Below are 16,991 nucleotides of genomic sequence, written 5' to 3' on the forward strand. Positions count from 1 at the left end.
GTCTTACTCTGAAGAGCTTGATTATGTGTTAAATAATGCACAGGAGAACTCTGCGATATTGTGTAGAACATGAGTTGTAAGGTACATATTTACAAATTGCACTCTCTCTACTGTTTGGATAAATGGACATTAAATATAGCGTGCCAATATCCAGAGAATTCGATTCTGAACAGTCGGCAGGTTCTGCCGGCAGCTTAGAATTAGAGGTATTTTAGAAAGTTGTCCAAATGTAGTGATCATTGTGTCTTTGAAGTGACTGCCTTTGAATTAGCACGACGGCCGTGTTTCTAAATCTAATTGTGAAGACCTGGGCTCCACAGAAACATGAAAGGAGGCATACATCACAAGATGACTGTACAAATAAATCACTGAAACGTAGGACATGGTGGAAATTCTCTACTCCCGTTGGATTTTCTGAGGTCATTTATAGCAAAGCAGGAAAATAAAATTGAACATAATTTAGAGAAATAAAATTTTGATAATTGAGCTAAGTAACTTGAACTTGTCAATCACCTGTGACCTCATTCTATTTACACTTCACTTGAACATTCAAAAGTCCTAAGGCCAATGGATAAGCTTCAAAGTATAAACAACTGCCCTTGCTCCCTGTGGTGGGCAATATCACCTTTTCTGAGTAGATTATTTAAACTGTATTAAAATTAAGAGACTTGCATAAATAAGTAAGCAGAAAAAAAATCTTAACTTTGCAGTCAGGTATTTGCCTCTAACTTCCTATAGGGAAAACAACTTTAAAGGTGCAAAAAGTGTGTTGTTTTCGTGCATAGATTAGTTTATTTTCTGAGCTCTTATCACCTGAGATATTCTTAAGGCTCCCTCCCCTGCCTTCTTATTTATGTGAAGGCAGTAGAAGGGAACCTCAAGCATTCTCAGGGTCCCTTGTCCGTAAAGCCTACATTTAAACATCTTGTTCTATAAAAGCATGCATGCTCAAGGCAGCTCTTTAAAAATGTCTAAGTATAGCCCTAACCGGTTTGGCTCAGTGGACAGAGCGTTGGCCTGCGGACTGAAGGGATCCCGGTCAAGGGCATGTATGTACCTTGGTTGTGGGCACATCCGCAGTAGGGGGTGTGCAGGAGGCAGCTGATTGATGTTTCTAACTCTCTATCCCTCTCCCTTCCTCTCTGTAAAAAAAAAAAAAATCAATAAAATATATTAAATAATAATAATAAATAAAAACGTCTAAGTACAGTTGAAGAAAGGATCATTTTTATGCCTTAATTCTATACGAATATAATTACACATTTGATTTACTGGAAAAAAATGTTCTCCTATATTGACTTTAAAATAGGAGAGTAAGTGAGGGAGAAGCAAACCTAACTCCTTGGCCTCCTGGTGTGTCCTCAGACTACCCACCCCCCACCCTCACCCCCACCCCCCCAACCTCCGTCAGGTGCTGCAGGGGGGAGAGTAGACTGGAAGCCTAGAGTGGCCCGCCCGCCTGGACAGGGCAAGCACACAGGCTGGGGTCCAGCCACCTCTGCAAGGCCTTCTCAGCTAGGGTAAGAGTGGTGATTCTTACTCTTCCTGAGGATTGTGGGGAAATGGGCTTTTTCTCATTTTTTCAACCTCACCTGGCTGAGGGGGAGCTTGGAAAACTCACTGTTGGGCAATAGAATGTCTTTCCTCTCCTCTCCCAGCTACTTCTCAAAAACAGAATTAGATCCACCTAAAGCCTGCGAGGCTTTCTGGGTCTTTGCTGTTGCTCTCCTAAGTCGCCAAACAGCACAGCACAGCAGTTTTACTGCAGGAGAGCCCTGGAAGGGAGGACAGGGACTTCGTCCAAGAGAGAGTTAGGGTGGGGAGAAATGCTCTGACAGTCGCTCCTTCTCTTGTTCCAAACCTGCTCCTGGAGCCACAGGCTGTTCTTCCATCCCTGGTGCCACCTGAAGCCACTAAGTCACCCAGTGGCCCTGAAGACCACCTTCCAGCAGAGGCTGCTGGAGGGGCTGGTGCTGGAGAGGGCTAATGCTGGAGGGGGCTGGTGCTGGAGAGGGCTGGTACTGGAGGGCACTGGAGGGGGCTGGTGCTGGAGGGGGCTGGTGCTGGAGAGGCTGGTGCTGGAGGGGGCTGGTGCTAGAGGGGGCTGGCGCTGGAGAGGCTGGTGCTGGAGGGGGCTGGTGCTGGAGGGGGCTGGAGCTGGAGGGGGCTGGCGCTGGAGGGCGCTGGCGCTGGAGGGGCTGGTGCTGGAGGGGCTGGCGCTGGAGGGGCTGGCGCTGGAGGGGCTGGTGCTGGAGGGGCTGGTGCTGGAGGGGGCTGGCGCTGGAGGGGCTGGTGCTGGAGGGGGCTGGCGCTGGAGGCTGAGCGCTTAAAAGAAATCCAGGTGCAGCTCTCCTGGTGGCAGACTTCCTGGCTCTGGGAGTGGAACCCCATGCAGTCACATCTGGGCACCTGGGAGGTGCTCGCCCTGCTGGCTTCTCCAAGTCCTGGAAGTGTTGGGGCCTGAGGACTGGATTGCCTCCCAATTCCCTTCCCAGAAGCCTGAGAAGAGGAAGGTGGAAAGCTCCCCCCTCACTGAACCTCCCCCCCCTCTGGCTCCAAGATGGGTGTCTACCCAAGGCCCAGAGCAGCAAAGGGCCTGGCTCCCAGCCACACCCCAAGTTCCTGTGTTGGGCACCAGCTGTGCTCTTCCAGCCAGGGGGACTGAGGGGTTTGCCAATGGGTTTTTGTTTTGATGTTTCTCCTTTCATATCTATTTATGTATTTATTTACTTCTGAGACTAGAAGCATGGCGGGGGGTATGGTTGGGTCAGGGAAGAGGAGATAGTAAGTACAGAGCTTTTTGGATACTTGTGTGCTCATGGTGTGCATGTAACAGAAAAGGAGAGAGGGAGGGAGAGAGGCTGTAAAAGGCGAGAACTTAGGTGAGTGAGTCTGTGCAACTTGAGTCAGAGACACACCAGAGAGCTACCCTCTCCTCACCTCCAGGGTCTGGAACAGAAACCTGTAACTCAGGGTTCACTTAACCCTTTTGTGCATCAGTCCCCAAAACTTTCTTTGTTCCCCAGTCCTGGGAGAGAGAGGGAGGGGAAAAGGCTGGGCAGAGGCTCAGGGCAGAGGCTCAGGGCAGAGAGATGGGCTCGCAGGTGCCTGTCCTGCCCCAGGTCAGCTCTTGGCCTGCGGGCCTGCCTGCCTTTTCCAATCCTTCTTCTAGGTGAGAAGGCAAGGCTTTCCTTGTGTGGATTTGGCTTGTTTACTGGCAGAAGGGAAATTATGACTTTTGTTATTATTATTACTTTTAATCATGTTGGCCTGAGATTGTGTTTGACCAGGCAAAGTGAACTGGAGAGCTAAGGTGGGTTCTGATAATTTTAAATAAAAACTATCAGTAAAGCCCTAGCCGGTTTGGCTCAGTAGTTTGAGTGTCAACCTGCAGACTGAAGGGTCCCAGGTTTCATTCCTGTCAAGGGCACATGCCTGGGTTGTGGGCTCCATCCCCAGGAGGGGGCGGGCAGGAGGGAGCTGATCAATGATTCTCCCTCATCATTAATCTTTCTATCTCTCATCTCTCCCCTCTTCTCTGAAATCAATACAAATATTAAAAAACAAACAAACAAACCAACAATGGGCTCTGATTAGCCCTCTTTCAAAACAAACAAATAAACAACAACAACAACAAAAAGCCTACCAGTAATGACAGCCGGTGTAAGAGGTGAGATTGGAGCTACTTTTGGACAGGGACCTGGATAGAATAAGCCTCCTGGTATACTGACTGTGTATGTGCGGCATCTCCAGGATCTTAAACATTCCAGTTTTATTGGTTTCAGAAGGTGAATGGGGCGACACATTCCAAGAGCCTCCTTCTGTGTGAGTGTTTGGGCAAGACACTGGTCTACACGGATCTGCCTGCAACGAGGCAAAACACAGGGAAGGGAGAGGACATTCCCTTTAACTCTGGGAGAGAAGAGAAGACAGGGGAGGAGAGAACAGGAGAAGCAGAGAGGGGAGGACGGAGGGTGAAGAGGGGGAGAGAGGGAGGGAGAGGTTTTCACACTGCAGAGCAAGCAAGGCCTCCGAAGCCTTGGACCCCGACCCCCAAACCCAAGTGCGCCTCGCAGAACAGGTTGGGCTCAGCTCCCAGGCCACTTCCTTGCCCGCGTAGGCGGTCCCGGGCCCTCCTTCACGCCCGCCCCCTTCTGCAGCAATGACATTGGAACCTGGGAATATAATTGCATTAGAGCAGATTACTTATAACCGATAGTTATCCGTCTTTTCCTGTTCGACAGAAGTCTATTAGACTCAGCGCAGCCATTACCAGCTGAGCTCTGGAGAGCGCCTTCATTAAGAAAATTAAAATCATACTTTTGAATCTAAGCAAAGCCTGCCCAGGTCTCAAGAGCCCTCCCGCGTCAAAGCCCGACGTTTCCGTGGGCTCGGTTTTCCCGCGAACCCATCGCTGCTTTTAGGATACCGGGGGTCAGGGTGGAAAGAAGGGTGTGATGACAATTCCTGGGAGACAGGGATGTCTGAGGGCTGGGAGTCCTTCTCCCTATCCCCCCCCCCCCACAACCTCTCCCCGCCCCCGCCGCCTTTCCTCCCGGGGATCTTTTCTCGGGCGCTTTCCAGTTAAAGGTTCCACACCTGTGCGGGCACGGCCGGCAGGGTGTCTTGGGCGGAGGGTGGGGGACAGGACAAAGTGTGGGTTCAGGGCCCAGGAAGCCGCCGCGTGGGTGAACTTCCCCACTGACCTCTGCGGCCAGAGGCCCACTCCAAGGGCACGTGTTTCACACACACACACACACACTCACACACACACTCACACTCACACACACTCTCTCTCTCACATACACACACACACTCTCTCTCTCACACACAGTCTCACACATACACTCACACTCACACACCTGGGGGAGGTAGACGGGGAGGGCTGGACCGTCTCCCTCCATCGCCTTTCACACTCACTCCTGGACCCACCTGGCCTTGCAGCCTTTAGTCCACGGGGCAGGGGAGCCTGGCCCGACTGGGCAGGCTGCTGGACTGGGCAGGCTGCTGCGAGCGCCTCAGACCCGGGATCCAGGTCCCTTTGGCAGGACAGTCGGCCTCCCTGGGCCTATTAGGGTCTCCTCCCTGGTTTGGTAGGAGCCTCAGCTCACGGCACCTGGGGTAGCAGCTGGCACCTGGGGTAGCAGCTCCCGCGGGCGGGGAGAGCTGTCTGCTCAGTTAGAGGGGGCGCATTTGCACTGATTTTCTGGAGCACCTGGAAATGTGCAGGGTTTGAAGAATAATGTTTAGCATGTTTGTTTGTTTTTTGTTTTTGTTTTTGTTTTGTTAGCCACTGCCCTTCCTTTCAGCATTTTGATTTTTGAAATGTTAGTTATTGTGTATTTCTCTGAAAGATCTGCCCAACTCGGGGCTCTAAAAAAAAAAAAACCACCACACCCACTTGTGCGTTTTTTTGGGGTGTCCTTCCCTAGGGTTCTAGGAGCAGAGGGGCACTGCTTTCACTTTTGTCAGGATGTCCACTAATAGGGCTCTCACTCTCCGTGTCTAAGGAAGGCTTTGGGGGTTATTAGGGGGAAATTTAGGGGGAAAGAACAGGGGCGGGCGCGCGCGCGCGCGCGCGCGCACACACACACACACACACACACACACACACACACACCCCTTCCAGTTCTTAAATACAGAACCAGGTGGAGTCTGCTTGAAATGTAATATTGTTTATTGGCAAGTATTTAATTCTCTTTTCGGGGATTTCTATTTGACACAAAAGCCTACCAAAGCCAAGGGATGAAAGTCAGCAACTAGACGTGGACAACGCCTTCTCCATGTCCACAGCCTCCCCTCGCTAAAGTGGAGAGTAATCTTTTTTTCCCCCAGGGGAAAAGGAAAATAAAACCAATGCACCTTCACTGTTGTTGCTAGTGTTTTCTTCTCGTCAAATGTAGGCACATCATTCGATTCTTTTCCTTTGGAGTGAAAGATGAGGACGTCAGAAATGAACAACAGCCTTTTAACAGCAGCAAACAAGACTTCTGAGAAGGTTTTCTTTGCTTGTCTTTTCCCCTTTTGCCCTGAAAGCAAAACAGAAACAAAGATAAAATAGGAAGAAACACTATTCCTGCTGGAGAGTTTATTTTGTTGCCACAATAAAGGGGTGGGGACCGTTCACAGCTATTTGAGATGATAATGCTTCGTGATCCCATTCTTTTAATCATACTCTCCAAGTGCTTGAAGATGAATGGCAAGAGGTGTTTCCAGTCTCTTCCTAAGGACCTTTGCATTCATTTACTTAGAACACTGACCAGACAGCCAGCGTCTCCGAATTTCATTAAGTTGAACTCAGACAAATACAACGAGCTTTTCATATTTTCTTCCTCTGTGAGAGTATCTTACTGGAAATTGTATTGGGATTCATTTGCAACGAGAGACCCTTTCTTCCTTTTCATATGTGTTTATATATACACACACATTATACACATAAATTTGAATGAACCCCTGTGGTTTGTAGACAACTAACTCCCCCTCCACTTCTGAGCTAAAATGAAGACCTTTCAAAAAGTCACCTCCAGTGACAGGCGGCAGGTTCTGCGCCCCCAGACCAGGATTTATGCTGAAAGTGAGTTTGCACACGCTGGACTTCTTCAAAAACAGAACAAAAAAGAATGGCAACAACTTGGAGTATAAATATTTAACTTTACCTCAGTTGACACAATAGCCCCAGCAGTTCTTCAGGCACAACCCGACTGAGGCATCGCTCTGCCGGCTGCCTGCGCCTTGCCCGGGAGCGCGGCGCCCCAGACCCCCGGCCCCTGTGCGGCTCCTGCCGCGGCGGGAGGTGGCGCGGTGGGGGTGGGGGTGGGGGTGGGGGTTCTAGGGAGAAGCCAGGGGAGAGAATGGATTTTAAACTAGATCCTCCTGGTAACAGACAAGAAATGAACATCAAGAGACCCACCTTTCCCCTGCCGTCCTCCCGGCCCGGCGTCCCCTCCCTCGCGCCTCCCTTGCCGGAGATGTTTGCACACAATCCCGCACCCCGGCCCTTTAGAAAGTAAAGCCACAAACTAAAGTCGTTCCGCCCTGCAGGTTTACACTCTCGGCGCGGGTCTGGCTGCGGCCGGAAGACTTTTCGGAGTCGGGCTGCCGGGCAGTTTTCCGAGAGCGGGGCTGGCGGCAGAGCCGGCGGGTCCGCCAGCCAGAGACGGCCCGGCTCCGGGTCCCGGGCGCCCTCGCGTCGGGCGGGCTGCGAGAAATCCCGGGAGGAGTCCTCGGGGCGCCGGGAACACGCCTCTGTGCACCGAAACCGCGGGGAACAGCCCCGGCACCTCACATCGGACCAGCCCCGCACCTTGCATTGGATGGGAAGCGCCAGAGTCAGACCAAGTGCCCACGACCTTGGAGGTCCGCGTTGGAGCCCTTGGGCCAGCCTTTCCGTTTCCAGCAAAACTGAGGAACACGGGAGGAGAGAGATCAGGAGCCTGCGGTGCAAAGACCTGCGTGTGCATGTGTGTGTGTGTGTGTGTGTGTGTGTGTGTGTGTGTGTGTGTGTGTAGGCAGGTAGGACTGTGACAACTTTTAAACACGGTCTCTATTTTGAAATAAACAAAATCGGACAGGGGCCCGTATTTCCTGGCGTGGGAAGACAGGGTCATTCGAGACAAGGAGCTGTCTGAATTCCGAGGGTGACTCCTGGGGACTTGACTGAAATAGTGCTCGCTCCCTGGGAGTTTGATTTCGCTAGGCTGCAATGTATTGTTTTGTCTTGGCCTCTTTCCCCACGAGATATCCATTTTTTAAAAAAATAAATCTTCTACTGCATCTATTAACAACATTTCTTTGGACTCGGAACCTACAGTTCGGCAGAAACAAACAACCGACAGCGAAAACCCAGAGAATAAAGAGGTTTAGAAACAGAACACGTGTCCCTTTCCTAGTCCTTTGATAGTTTATTCCCTGGAGGCCAAGTGAACAGTTGAGCGTGGGGGTCCCTTCGTATTTTATTATTATTTTTATCGTTTACTCATTTAAGTGTTCAGCCTTGTCAAGCTAGTCCCCTCCCGCGGGGTTGGCTGCAGAACCGAGGTGGGGGCAGTGGAAGGAAGCGGTGAAGGGGGGCGGGGGCGCAGAAAAGCACCCTTTGCTTCTCGGAGGGCTGACCCCTCAGCGTTCTGCTCTACTGGCCAGCAGGGGGCGCGCTGACGTTATCTCTGGACAAGACATCCCAGCCGCCCAGAGCTGCGAGACAGGCTTTGCAGTTTCACGCAACTGCAAAAGGAAGGGGAGGGGGAATTGTAGCTCCCTAAACCCTCACCAGCTCTCCCACTTGGGTTATTTACCCTCCTTTCCAAACGTACCTACGTCTCACTTTACCTGCCCACCCTGCTTGTAGTGCACACCCCTTCCCATCAACCTCTTCTCATCTGCATCTCTGCAGCCCCTGCACTAGTATAATACCTCTTCCCAGCCTCGAAACACACATGAATGCAACTTATTAAATGCGACGATGAATAGTCAACATTTTTTTCGCCTGTTAGTTCCGCTGATCCAAGCAGGATTTATTCGTAGATCCCACATCCCGGAGCCATAACGCAGTGATTTTTATTTTCCTTAAATAAAATTGGTCAAATGTTGACAACCTTTAAGCCAATCTAACGCTCAAGATTAGTGATGAGAAACTAATGAGAAAATATCAGATCTCCAGGCCTGAGGGATGCCAATTAAACCTTCGCTGATTGAAAAATAAAAGCGGGCTTGGGGTGTGAGCCCGGCTCAACTTCAGCTATTAATTTAACATGTTGCCGGTCGGCGCCTTCTCTCCTCTAAACGGCTTCCCGTCATAGAGCTCCCTCCTCTCGTCCCTCAACCTAAAGCCAAGTGTTATTCCTCAGAATATTTCAAGAGGTCCAAACCAGGATGATCATTTCTTACACGACAAATATTAGGCCTTTAAGCAATATGATTTACCTAATTAGAAAATTTACATCATTAAGTCTCCAGGAGAGAAAAAAAGAGAAACAAATCTGCCAGTCATTTTAAAGGAGACAGGCACTATTGAAGTGTGAAGAAATCGGCTCTAATTCAAAAAGGCAATCGGGCAGAAAAAGCCCTCAACATTACCCTGCTAGTTATTAATCAGAAAGGGCTCTCTCTCCTCCCACAGCCCCCTCCTTTCTCAGCAGAGTTTAAGTTCGTGTTTCTGCCAGTGGCCTATGTCATATTTATATTGAGGTTTTGTCTGCCGGAGGATTAAAATTTGAAAATGTTTCAATAGGAAGAAAACAGAATCCTCAAAGAGAAAAATATTCACAGAATTACTTCTCTTTCAGACAAGAAAACCTGTTGTGATCATTCTCACCCCCTCTTTTTTTTTTTTTCATTCTTTCCTTTTTCTTCCCATTAAGTTCCTATTTTGAAACCTGCTTGGTGAGAACTAAAGTCTTTGTGTTAAGCTCCCCTCCCCCTCCTTTCTTGCACCCCCTCCTTCCTCCAAAGCGAGAAACTTAGACTGAAAGCAGAAAAGTACAAATACATTAACAAAGCCCCACTCACTTGATAAAAAGGCCATGGTCTAGGCTTACATGTCAGGAATCTAAGGGAAAGGAGATCAATCCGGTGGGTCTATAGACAAAAGATGATGAACTGGACATTCCCCCCCCCCCTTTGCATAATATTTGATAGAGTGTGTGGCTGGAGTGAAACAGAAAGGCAGATAGGTGAGAATACTTTAAAGTGAATTGTTGGGTGGCTTTTTCTCTATGTCCCCTCTTACTCAGCTTGTAACAGCAGCCTCATTATATACAGGTGCCCCTTCCCATTAGACTCTTACTTAAGCCCTTGGTACACCACACACATAGCCCTTCCCCTGGTCTTCTCATTCCCAGCAAATTAACTGTAGAGGGAACTGCAAAGGAACTTTGTGGGTGTGTGGTTCCATTTGGAACCTCTGGTCCTTCCTGGCATCTCTGAGGACTTGTTCTTAAACAGACACAGGGTATAAAAAAAATTAATAGCAAGTCTTAGGTATTCAGTTTCCTTTCATTAGTATTTCTTTTTAAATTACAAAGAGGTCCCAAAGGCTCCTTGATTTTTTGTTTTGCTTTGTATGTTTTTTCCTGCCTGGTCCTATTCTTCTCCTATTAGGTTCCATTCTAGCCTCATTTTCTTATTCTCTTTCCTGTCTGACATTCGGAAAGTTTCACTACCCTGCTTCCCACCAAGTCCCTGGGCCTGGAATTCCCAAGTCTCTGGGCTCCTGCGGGCCGGGAGCAGCTCCCTGACACTGGTTCAGGGCCATTCGCCAGCTTCCCAGACCTCAGCTTAGCAGGAGAGAGCAGTAGCAGGCCGGGGCTATTAACACACCCCACTTAATTCTCTGCGGGAACTTTTACTAGGTGGGATGTGTGGAGGGAGAAAACATCTGTAAACAGTGAGTGCTCTTGAGGTTGGGGAATGAGTTCTGACATAGAGGCCAGGACACATAAACTATGGCAGAATTTGTGAACCAGTTAGGAGTTAAATTTTGGAGAAATAAGGAAAGAGAATAGAAAAGGGGGAGTGGTGGGCATTGGGGATAGTTCAGAAGGCTCCCCAAACACAGCTTCTTTTCTGACCAGCACAGAGCAGATGGGAGTGGAACGTGCTCCCCTCTGAGAAACATCAGAGTGAAATGGACACTTCTGTCATTTTCGGGAGGTGGGACACAGAGAGGTGACAATGTTCTAAACCATGGCCTCTGGCACTGGAGGACTCCCTGGCCGGCTCCCCACCCGGGGCGAGGCCCCTCCTGCTAGGAACCTCCTTACCTTTGTTGCTTGCATTTGCTCTGACACCTGGATGTCCCTGGGAGAGGAAAAGCCCAGAAGAGCCCAGCGGTCTGCATCTACTCCGAAGCCAAGAAGCAGTGCAATAAAATTTACAGCGCCTTTAACAACTCGCAAGGAAAGCATTAAAATTCCCTTTAATTGAGAAAATATTGATTTTGAAGTCTAGGAAAAGGGAAATCGTAATTTAGCTGCGAACTTTCAGGCAAGAAAACAGCGTATTATGCCGCCGTATTATGGATCCACCCTTTATACCCATGCAACATCACATCTTTAATTGCGCTACTTTATGAAGTGATAAAGACAAAAGATAACCCGACTTAGGCAAACACTTTACAAAAAAAGGGGGGGGGAGACCTAGAGTAATTTTGCTTTCCAGTTATTTATAAAAGAATCGCCCCCCCCTCAGAAAAAAATACCCAAAGGGGAGAAAACAAATAAAAAGAACAGAAAACCACAAACGCGTCTAAAAGCAACTCACAGTAGCAAATCCGTTGATATTCTTTACCAAAGGAGGAATGAAGCCAACACATTGAAGAAAATGCATTCAGGGGCAGAATTGCATCCTTCTTGAAACAAACCTGGGTCTATTTTCGTACTTTACTCTCCCCTGCCCTTTTTTGGGGGGGGCGGGGGGGACGTAGGGGGAGCAGAATCCATTGGTGGACAGGGAAGGGAAAGAAAAACCAGGCTTTCTATGTGATTTCTGTATCGGTTTTTGGCATTACAGAGGAGTAAAGAAGTTTTTGTGTGGTGGTTTTTCATTGATCAGTCACTCCGAGCTAATGTAATTATCCTCATCACTAGGAGGCTGCGGAGAGAATCATTATGTGGGTGACATTGATAAATGATCGCCCAGGAGCGGCCCTCGCGGGCAACCCCCACATCTGACCCTCCCACACACACAATGTAGTCATAGAAACACCTAGAGAACCTCCAGCCCCGCCGGGGAGAGGGAAGCAAAGCCCGAGGCGGCCGCGGTGGGGGCGGGGGCGGCTGGGGGCGGCCAGTCCCAGACCCACACCAGTTTCCAGCGACAAAAACAGCCGCCGGCGGGGGCGAGGAGGGCGAGCCCCTCCCAGCCGCAGACCCTCGCTCAGCCGCGCACAACCAAGTGCACATCCGCGCCCCAGACGGACCCGTTCGTCCACACCTTTTCCCACGTGCGGCCTCACCTCCAGCAACGTCTCCTGCGGGCCGAGACACACAATCGAATAGGTTTCTCCTACGTGGTTCAAGAATTAGGTTACAAAACCTGTAGGCATCTCATTCTCACGCGGGTCTCCCCCCCCCCCCCCCGCCCCCAGTTCAAAAAAATCCCCCCAAACAACAAGCCGAACCCATCTGAACAAAGACAGCAGCTGGGCGACGCTCCCCACCCTCCACAGCGCTTCCCCCGATATTTACGGGCGACCCCTTCCTTTCTCTTCACCTCCTAACCCAGGGCCTCTGATGATGAGATAATGGATTTTGCGATTGTTCCTGTCAGGGGAAAAAAAATCCCCACCGAACCCCACGTTTTCATCGTCGGACTGTTTTCTGTAAGCCAGTGGGGAAGTATTGAGGGCAGTAATTGATTCATAATGATCCCTAAATCGATGTCGGAAAGCGGGGGTGCGGGGCGGGGGTGAATGAAGAGTAAGTGGGGCGGGGGTGCTGTTTATTTATTTTATTTCTAAAGCTTCAACTCAAGGAGCTTTGACACTGTTGGGGCTGGAGAGGAGGAGCTGTTGGGCTCCGCCGGATCATCCATCATCGCTGTCACCCAGAGTCTGCCCCGAGGAGCCGTAGACGCAATCTCCCTTCTGTCTCTACACCGAAACTATTAATATTAAAACCTCCCTTCAAACACCACCCGGACCGGCTCCATTCTCTGCACCATCTGACCGGCCTCCCCCTTCAGACCCGCGTGGCCCCTGCGCCGCCGCAGCTCCCTCCCAGCCCGGCCCGCCCGACGGCCGCGCGAGGCGCCCCGAGTTACTGGCGGCAGCTGCGCGGTGGCCGCTCTCCCACCCCCGCGACTTGACGTCGGTCTACCTGGGCCTGACACGCACTCAAAGGGAGGCCAGGTGAGGGCGCAGGGACAGGCTGCGCGCCCCGCCTCCCCTGCCTCCTCCCGGCTCCTCCGGGACGCAGGTCCGCCCCGTCCCTGCTCCCTGGGCGTCGGGAGGCGGTGGGTGCAGAGCCAGGGCCTCGGGCACAACCAGACACCCAGGCCCTTGGCCTTTCCAACACAGTGGCAACTTGCAGCGGAGGCCCGGGCTCCTTATCAAATTGCTGGCCTGCAAGACTAATGGGGAACTTGTGGAGGATCCCTGTCCGTCCCTTTGAAGGAAGGTCCCTCCTCTGACAGCTGCTGGAGATATTAGCCACATTTCTCCGCCCAAATCTGCTCCGGGTTAACAGGCCCACGGGCTGGAGGGGGCCAGGCCCAGAGGGTCCTGGTGGGCTCTTCTGAGCAAATCTACGTAGGGGGAGCTGGGGAGGGAGGGGTGGACGGCAGACACAGACTTCCCTGGTCTTTTTTTCTCTTTTCCCCTTAAAATGTGGCTTCTTGCTCAATCCCCAACCCTTAACAGATGGCAACTGCAGTTCTCTCGGAATTTCTTAAAGGAAGGGAAACCTTTGGAATTTATTTCTGCTTTTGCTTTTCCATATAAATAAAAAGTGTTTTTATATTACTCTTGTTTTGGAGAACATAAGCAATTTTATTCAGACTACAGTATTTCCTTTAACACTATATGGTTGTCAAAACACCATTCCCAGTTTCTTTGCTTTTGACAGCTGAGTCTTTCTTAAATATACCCAAATCGGAACTCTTTATACTAAATAGTAAACCAGAGATAGGAGCAAGTGCTTCCAAGGGGTATAAAAAAAGCATTCTACAAATTGGACAACTACCACCCCTCAGCCTTGGCATACTGGGGGGTGGGAGAGGGGTGCAAACAAAGGTTATTACAATTATTCATCTCCAAATATTTAAAAAGGTTAACATGACAGGATGTGGTTTTGTTGAAGAAATTACACCTGGGAGTATTTTACTCATGAAAACCAAGGGTAGAGAGCTCTGAGATCTAAACTTTGATGAAATAGCTTATTAATAATTGCATGACACACTTCCTAAACAGGAGTCAATTAGCTACAAGTAAATCCTTCAGCATTTACTTTTCTGAGAGGAACTGAAGAAAAACTTCGCAATAAAAAAGCGGTGAGCTGATGTGAGAGTTAATTTAGAATGGAGAACTTGTCAATTTTTACCTAAAAGCATTCACAGTAAAAGTATACACATATTTAAATTTTGCAAAAGGACTCCATGTGAAAGGGCCTAACAAAAATGAGAGGGAAGCTATCACTATTCAAGTGGCACAGAAGTTCTCCATTACCAGTTAGTTTGTATCAGAAATGTTATTTCTATGTTTAAGTAGCAGCACATTCACTGAAGTTATAAATGTATTTATAAAAAGTCTACCAAACTAAAAACAACACAAAACAATAGACGTTTACTTCCTCGTCCTATGTATACAACTTCTATTCATGTTTTCTGCACTGGAAAGAGAAGAACCCCAAATAAGATATAAACTTGGATTTCTGAAACAGTGAATTATTTTCGAATCAAGTTGACACAACTAGCTAAACATCGTTTAAACATAGGATTCAACATTTTGGTGCTACAAAATCCCAGGATAGTATATTTATTTGAAAAATTAAGGGGGGGGGGAGCGTGCAAATACCTCACTTTTTTTCACTTTCCACACTTTGGCAGGCATTGTTTGTGCAGTATCAGCCAGCTAATGACACAAATTTCCAGGAATGTTGCATGAGATTTTGAAAACAGCATTAATTGCCTGTTTTGTTGTTTTAGAAAAAAAAAATTAAGTTTAGTCACCAAATCACACTAGCGTGCCTGCACATGGAGGTGTCTGAAATAAAAAGACATCATAATATAATTCATATTAAATATTAATGATAAAGTAATCTTTTCAACTCAGGATTTCAAACTCCATAGAAGTTGTTTACTCAGCTATGAACATCTATATGTAAATTTTAATTTACATATTCAACAGTATTTTAGTAAGTAAGACAGAGAAAAAACACAGGCAGATGAATTATCTTTGAGCACAGACGTTAGTTATTTCTTATGATGTAAAATTAACCCTGCAAAAGCCCTATATTCTGGCAGAGGAAGAACATAAAAAGCTTTATCTAGAAGTATTTTTTTTAACATGCATTTAAAAAGGAGGTTGGACACATGGAAGGTGATCGTTCAATCTGGCGCACATACACATACACACACACACACACACACACACACACACAAACACACACACACGATTTCATACCTTTAGAAGTTTTCTGCTGGGAGAATTTACAGGCCAAATATACACCAAAAGGCTATTGATGGTTACCTTAAAAGTTCTTGCTAAGTTTCAAATAAACTCAACTTCCCATGATAAAGCCATCACCTACTCTGAACACCATATACTGTAGGCACTGCACCACCTTGCCTTAGAACTATGAAAAACACAAAAGCCTAACAAAAAATCAAAAATGAAATATTTATTACCGCATTTTGTGACTTAACACCTTTTTTTTTTAACATAACGTCACAGTCCTCATACAAGTATTTTAATGTAAATTTGACAAAGCTTAAAGGTAACAGCATTTTCTTCTAGTGAGGAACACGTGCTGAGAAAAGAAGAATTCATGGACATACAATACCAATTCCACAGCAGATCTGATACTAGCAAAAACATTCTTTTTTTTTTCAATTGAGGTAAACACATAGAATATCTAACATGAAACAATTAATAGACCGAACTCTGTACGAAGTTTGTTACAGTATTCTCTTGCTCCTTTTTTATCCCCCAAGCTCTGAGTTTCCGATCAAGTCCTAGTTGTGGTGCTACGACCATGAACGTTTTCTGTTGAGGAAAGCTGCCCAACTTAAGATTGTTTTGTCCACAGCCAAGGCTTAGAACTCCTGGAAGAAGCTTCTGCTTTGTCTTTAAATCTTCATGGGCAAGCTCTTTGAAGAAGAGTCCCCCAAAATAATAAGAAGAATTGGCTTGTGAAGCACAAACTATAAAGATCTGTTGGAAACTAAAGGACACATTTCTGGAGAAACAAAGGCTGGGCATGAAAACACATTCTTGAAGCTGGAGTCCGAGGGATGAGGTGCAGCCACACGTTCACCGTGGTCTCAGCGTGGTGCTTTGCTCATTGGCCCAACAGGTTTAAAATATACCACAGTCTCTCTTGGATAGTGAATTCACCGATGAACCAAAAACAGTCATTCTTTTGGGAACAACACACATAGTGTGGAAAACAAGGATATATTTATTTTTCTCTTCTAAAACTATTTGAGGCAACGTAACGGAGTGATCAACAGAAATGTACAAGTTTAACTTAGTTCCTATGTTTATACTACAGTAGTTATAACTCTCGGAGTCTTTTTTCCAGAGGATCTTTACATGGACAGAATTATCTCAGTGAGCCCATGATTTCACATTTGTGTTCTTGTCTCGTTGGTCCTCTGTTGCTTGATGAAAAATGACAAAAGTAAAAAATAATCACAGCTGTCTGGAATTTCATATTAAGTGTCAACATCTGGTCAAAGTTCAGAAAGTCTTAAAATAGTTTTTGCGTGTGTTTCCTTTTCCCTTGAGTTCCCTTATACTATTGGGCATGAATGTCCATAACCTGTCCGCCAACACTGGGATCTACAGAATTTAACATTGTGGGACTCTGTGCTGACATAGTCATTCCAGGGTGGGTAGGGGGTCCTCCGTGCATCATCATGGCAGGGTGGTGGGGATGGCTTGGCAAATATGAATGCATTGGGGGTCCATGTCTTAATTGAGTAGGGTGTGGGGTCATTTGGGGAGGAGTGTAACTTGGCTGTGCCATACTCATTCCCATAGGACCACCCTGAGACACGTAGTCCCCTGGCATGCTCTGCAAACCTGAAAAGAGAGAAGGAAAAAGAAAGCAGGTCAAATTCCTAAACATTTTTATACTTTACCCATCAAAGATGAAAAGAAAAAAAAAAAAACAACAGACACTGCAAATCTTATATCTAAATTTAGCTGCAGATTCTTGCCAATGTTTGCAGACATTCAAATTGTAGTTTGCATTTAATTTCATCGCACAGCAGTATAATGCAACACAACAGAACTAAATATTTAATGCAACTAAATGTCATAAAGTGGAACTGTT

The 16,991-nt window shown here is 47.7% G+C and overlaps 1 protein-coding gene and 1 long non-coding RNA gene across 11 annotated transcripts in view; both read right to left on the reverse strand.

Annotated features, from left to right (window-relative positions):
* Positions 1-5,659: 5,659 nt before the first annotated feature.
* LOC118664428 lies at positions 5,660-6,801 on the reverse strand. The gene is made up of 2 exons (XR_004970318.1): positions 6,657-6,801; positions 5,660-6,029 (listed from the first exon to the last, which is right to left on the reverse strand). It is a non-coding gene; the product is annotated as an uncharacterized LOC118664428 (long non-coding RNA).
* Positions 6,802-15,312: 8,511 nt separating this feature from the next.
* The window catches only part of MEIS2 (Meis homeobox 2), a 206,115-nt gene continuing 204,436 nt past the window's right edge, over positions 15,313-16,991 (reverse strand). For 6 of the 10 annotated variants that reach the window (XM_036296716.1, XM_036296699.1, XM_036296688.1 and 3 more), the window contains one exon: positions 15,313-16,738. In XM_036296716.1, coding sequence (XP_036152609.1) covers positions 16,452-16,738 — 287 coding nt within the window. In that variant the 3' untranslated portion in view covers positions 15,313-16,451. The remainder of the gene's footprint in view (positions 16,739-16,991) is intronic. The other 4 variants (XM_036296741.1, XM_036296723.1, XM_036296750.1 and 1 more) reach the window with 1 other exon arrangement.

The sequence above is a fragment of the Myotis myotis genome, unplaced genomic scaffold, assembly GCF_014108235.1.
Source record: "Myotis myotis isolate mMyoMyo1 unplaced genomic scaffold, mMyoMyo1.p scaffold_m19_p_1, whole genome shotgun sequence".
NCBI lineage: Eukaryota > Metazoa > Chordata > Mammalia > Chiroptera > Vespertilionidae > Myotis > Myotis myotis.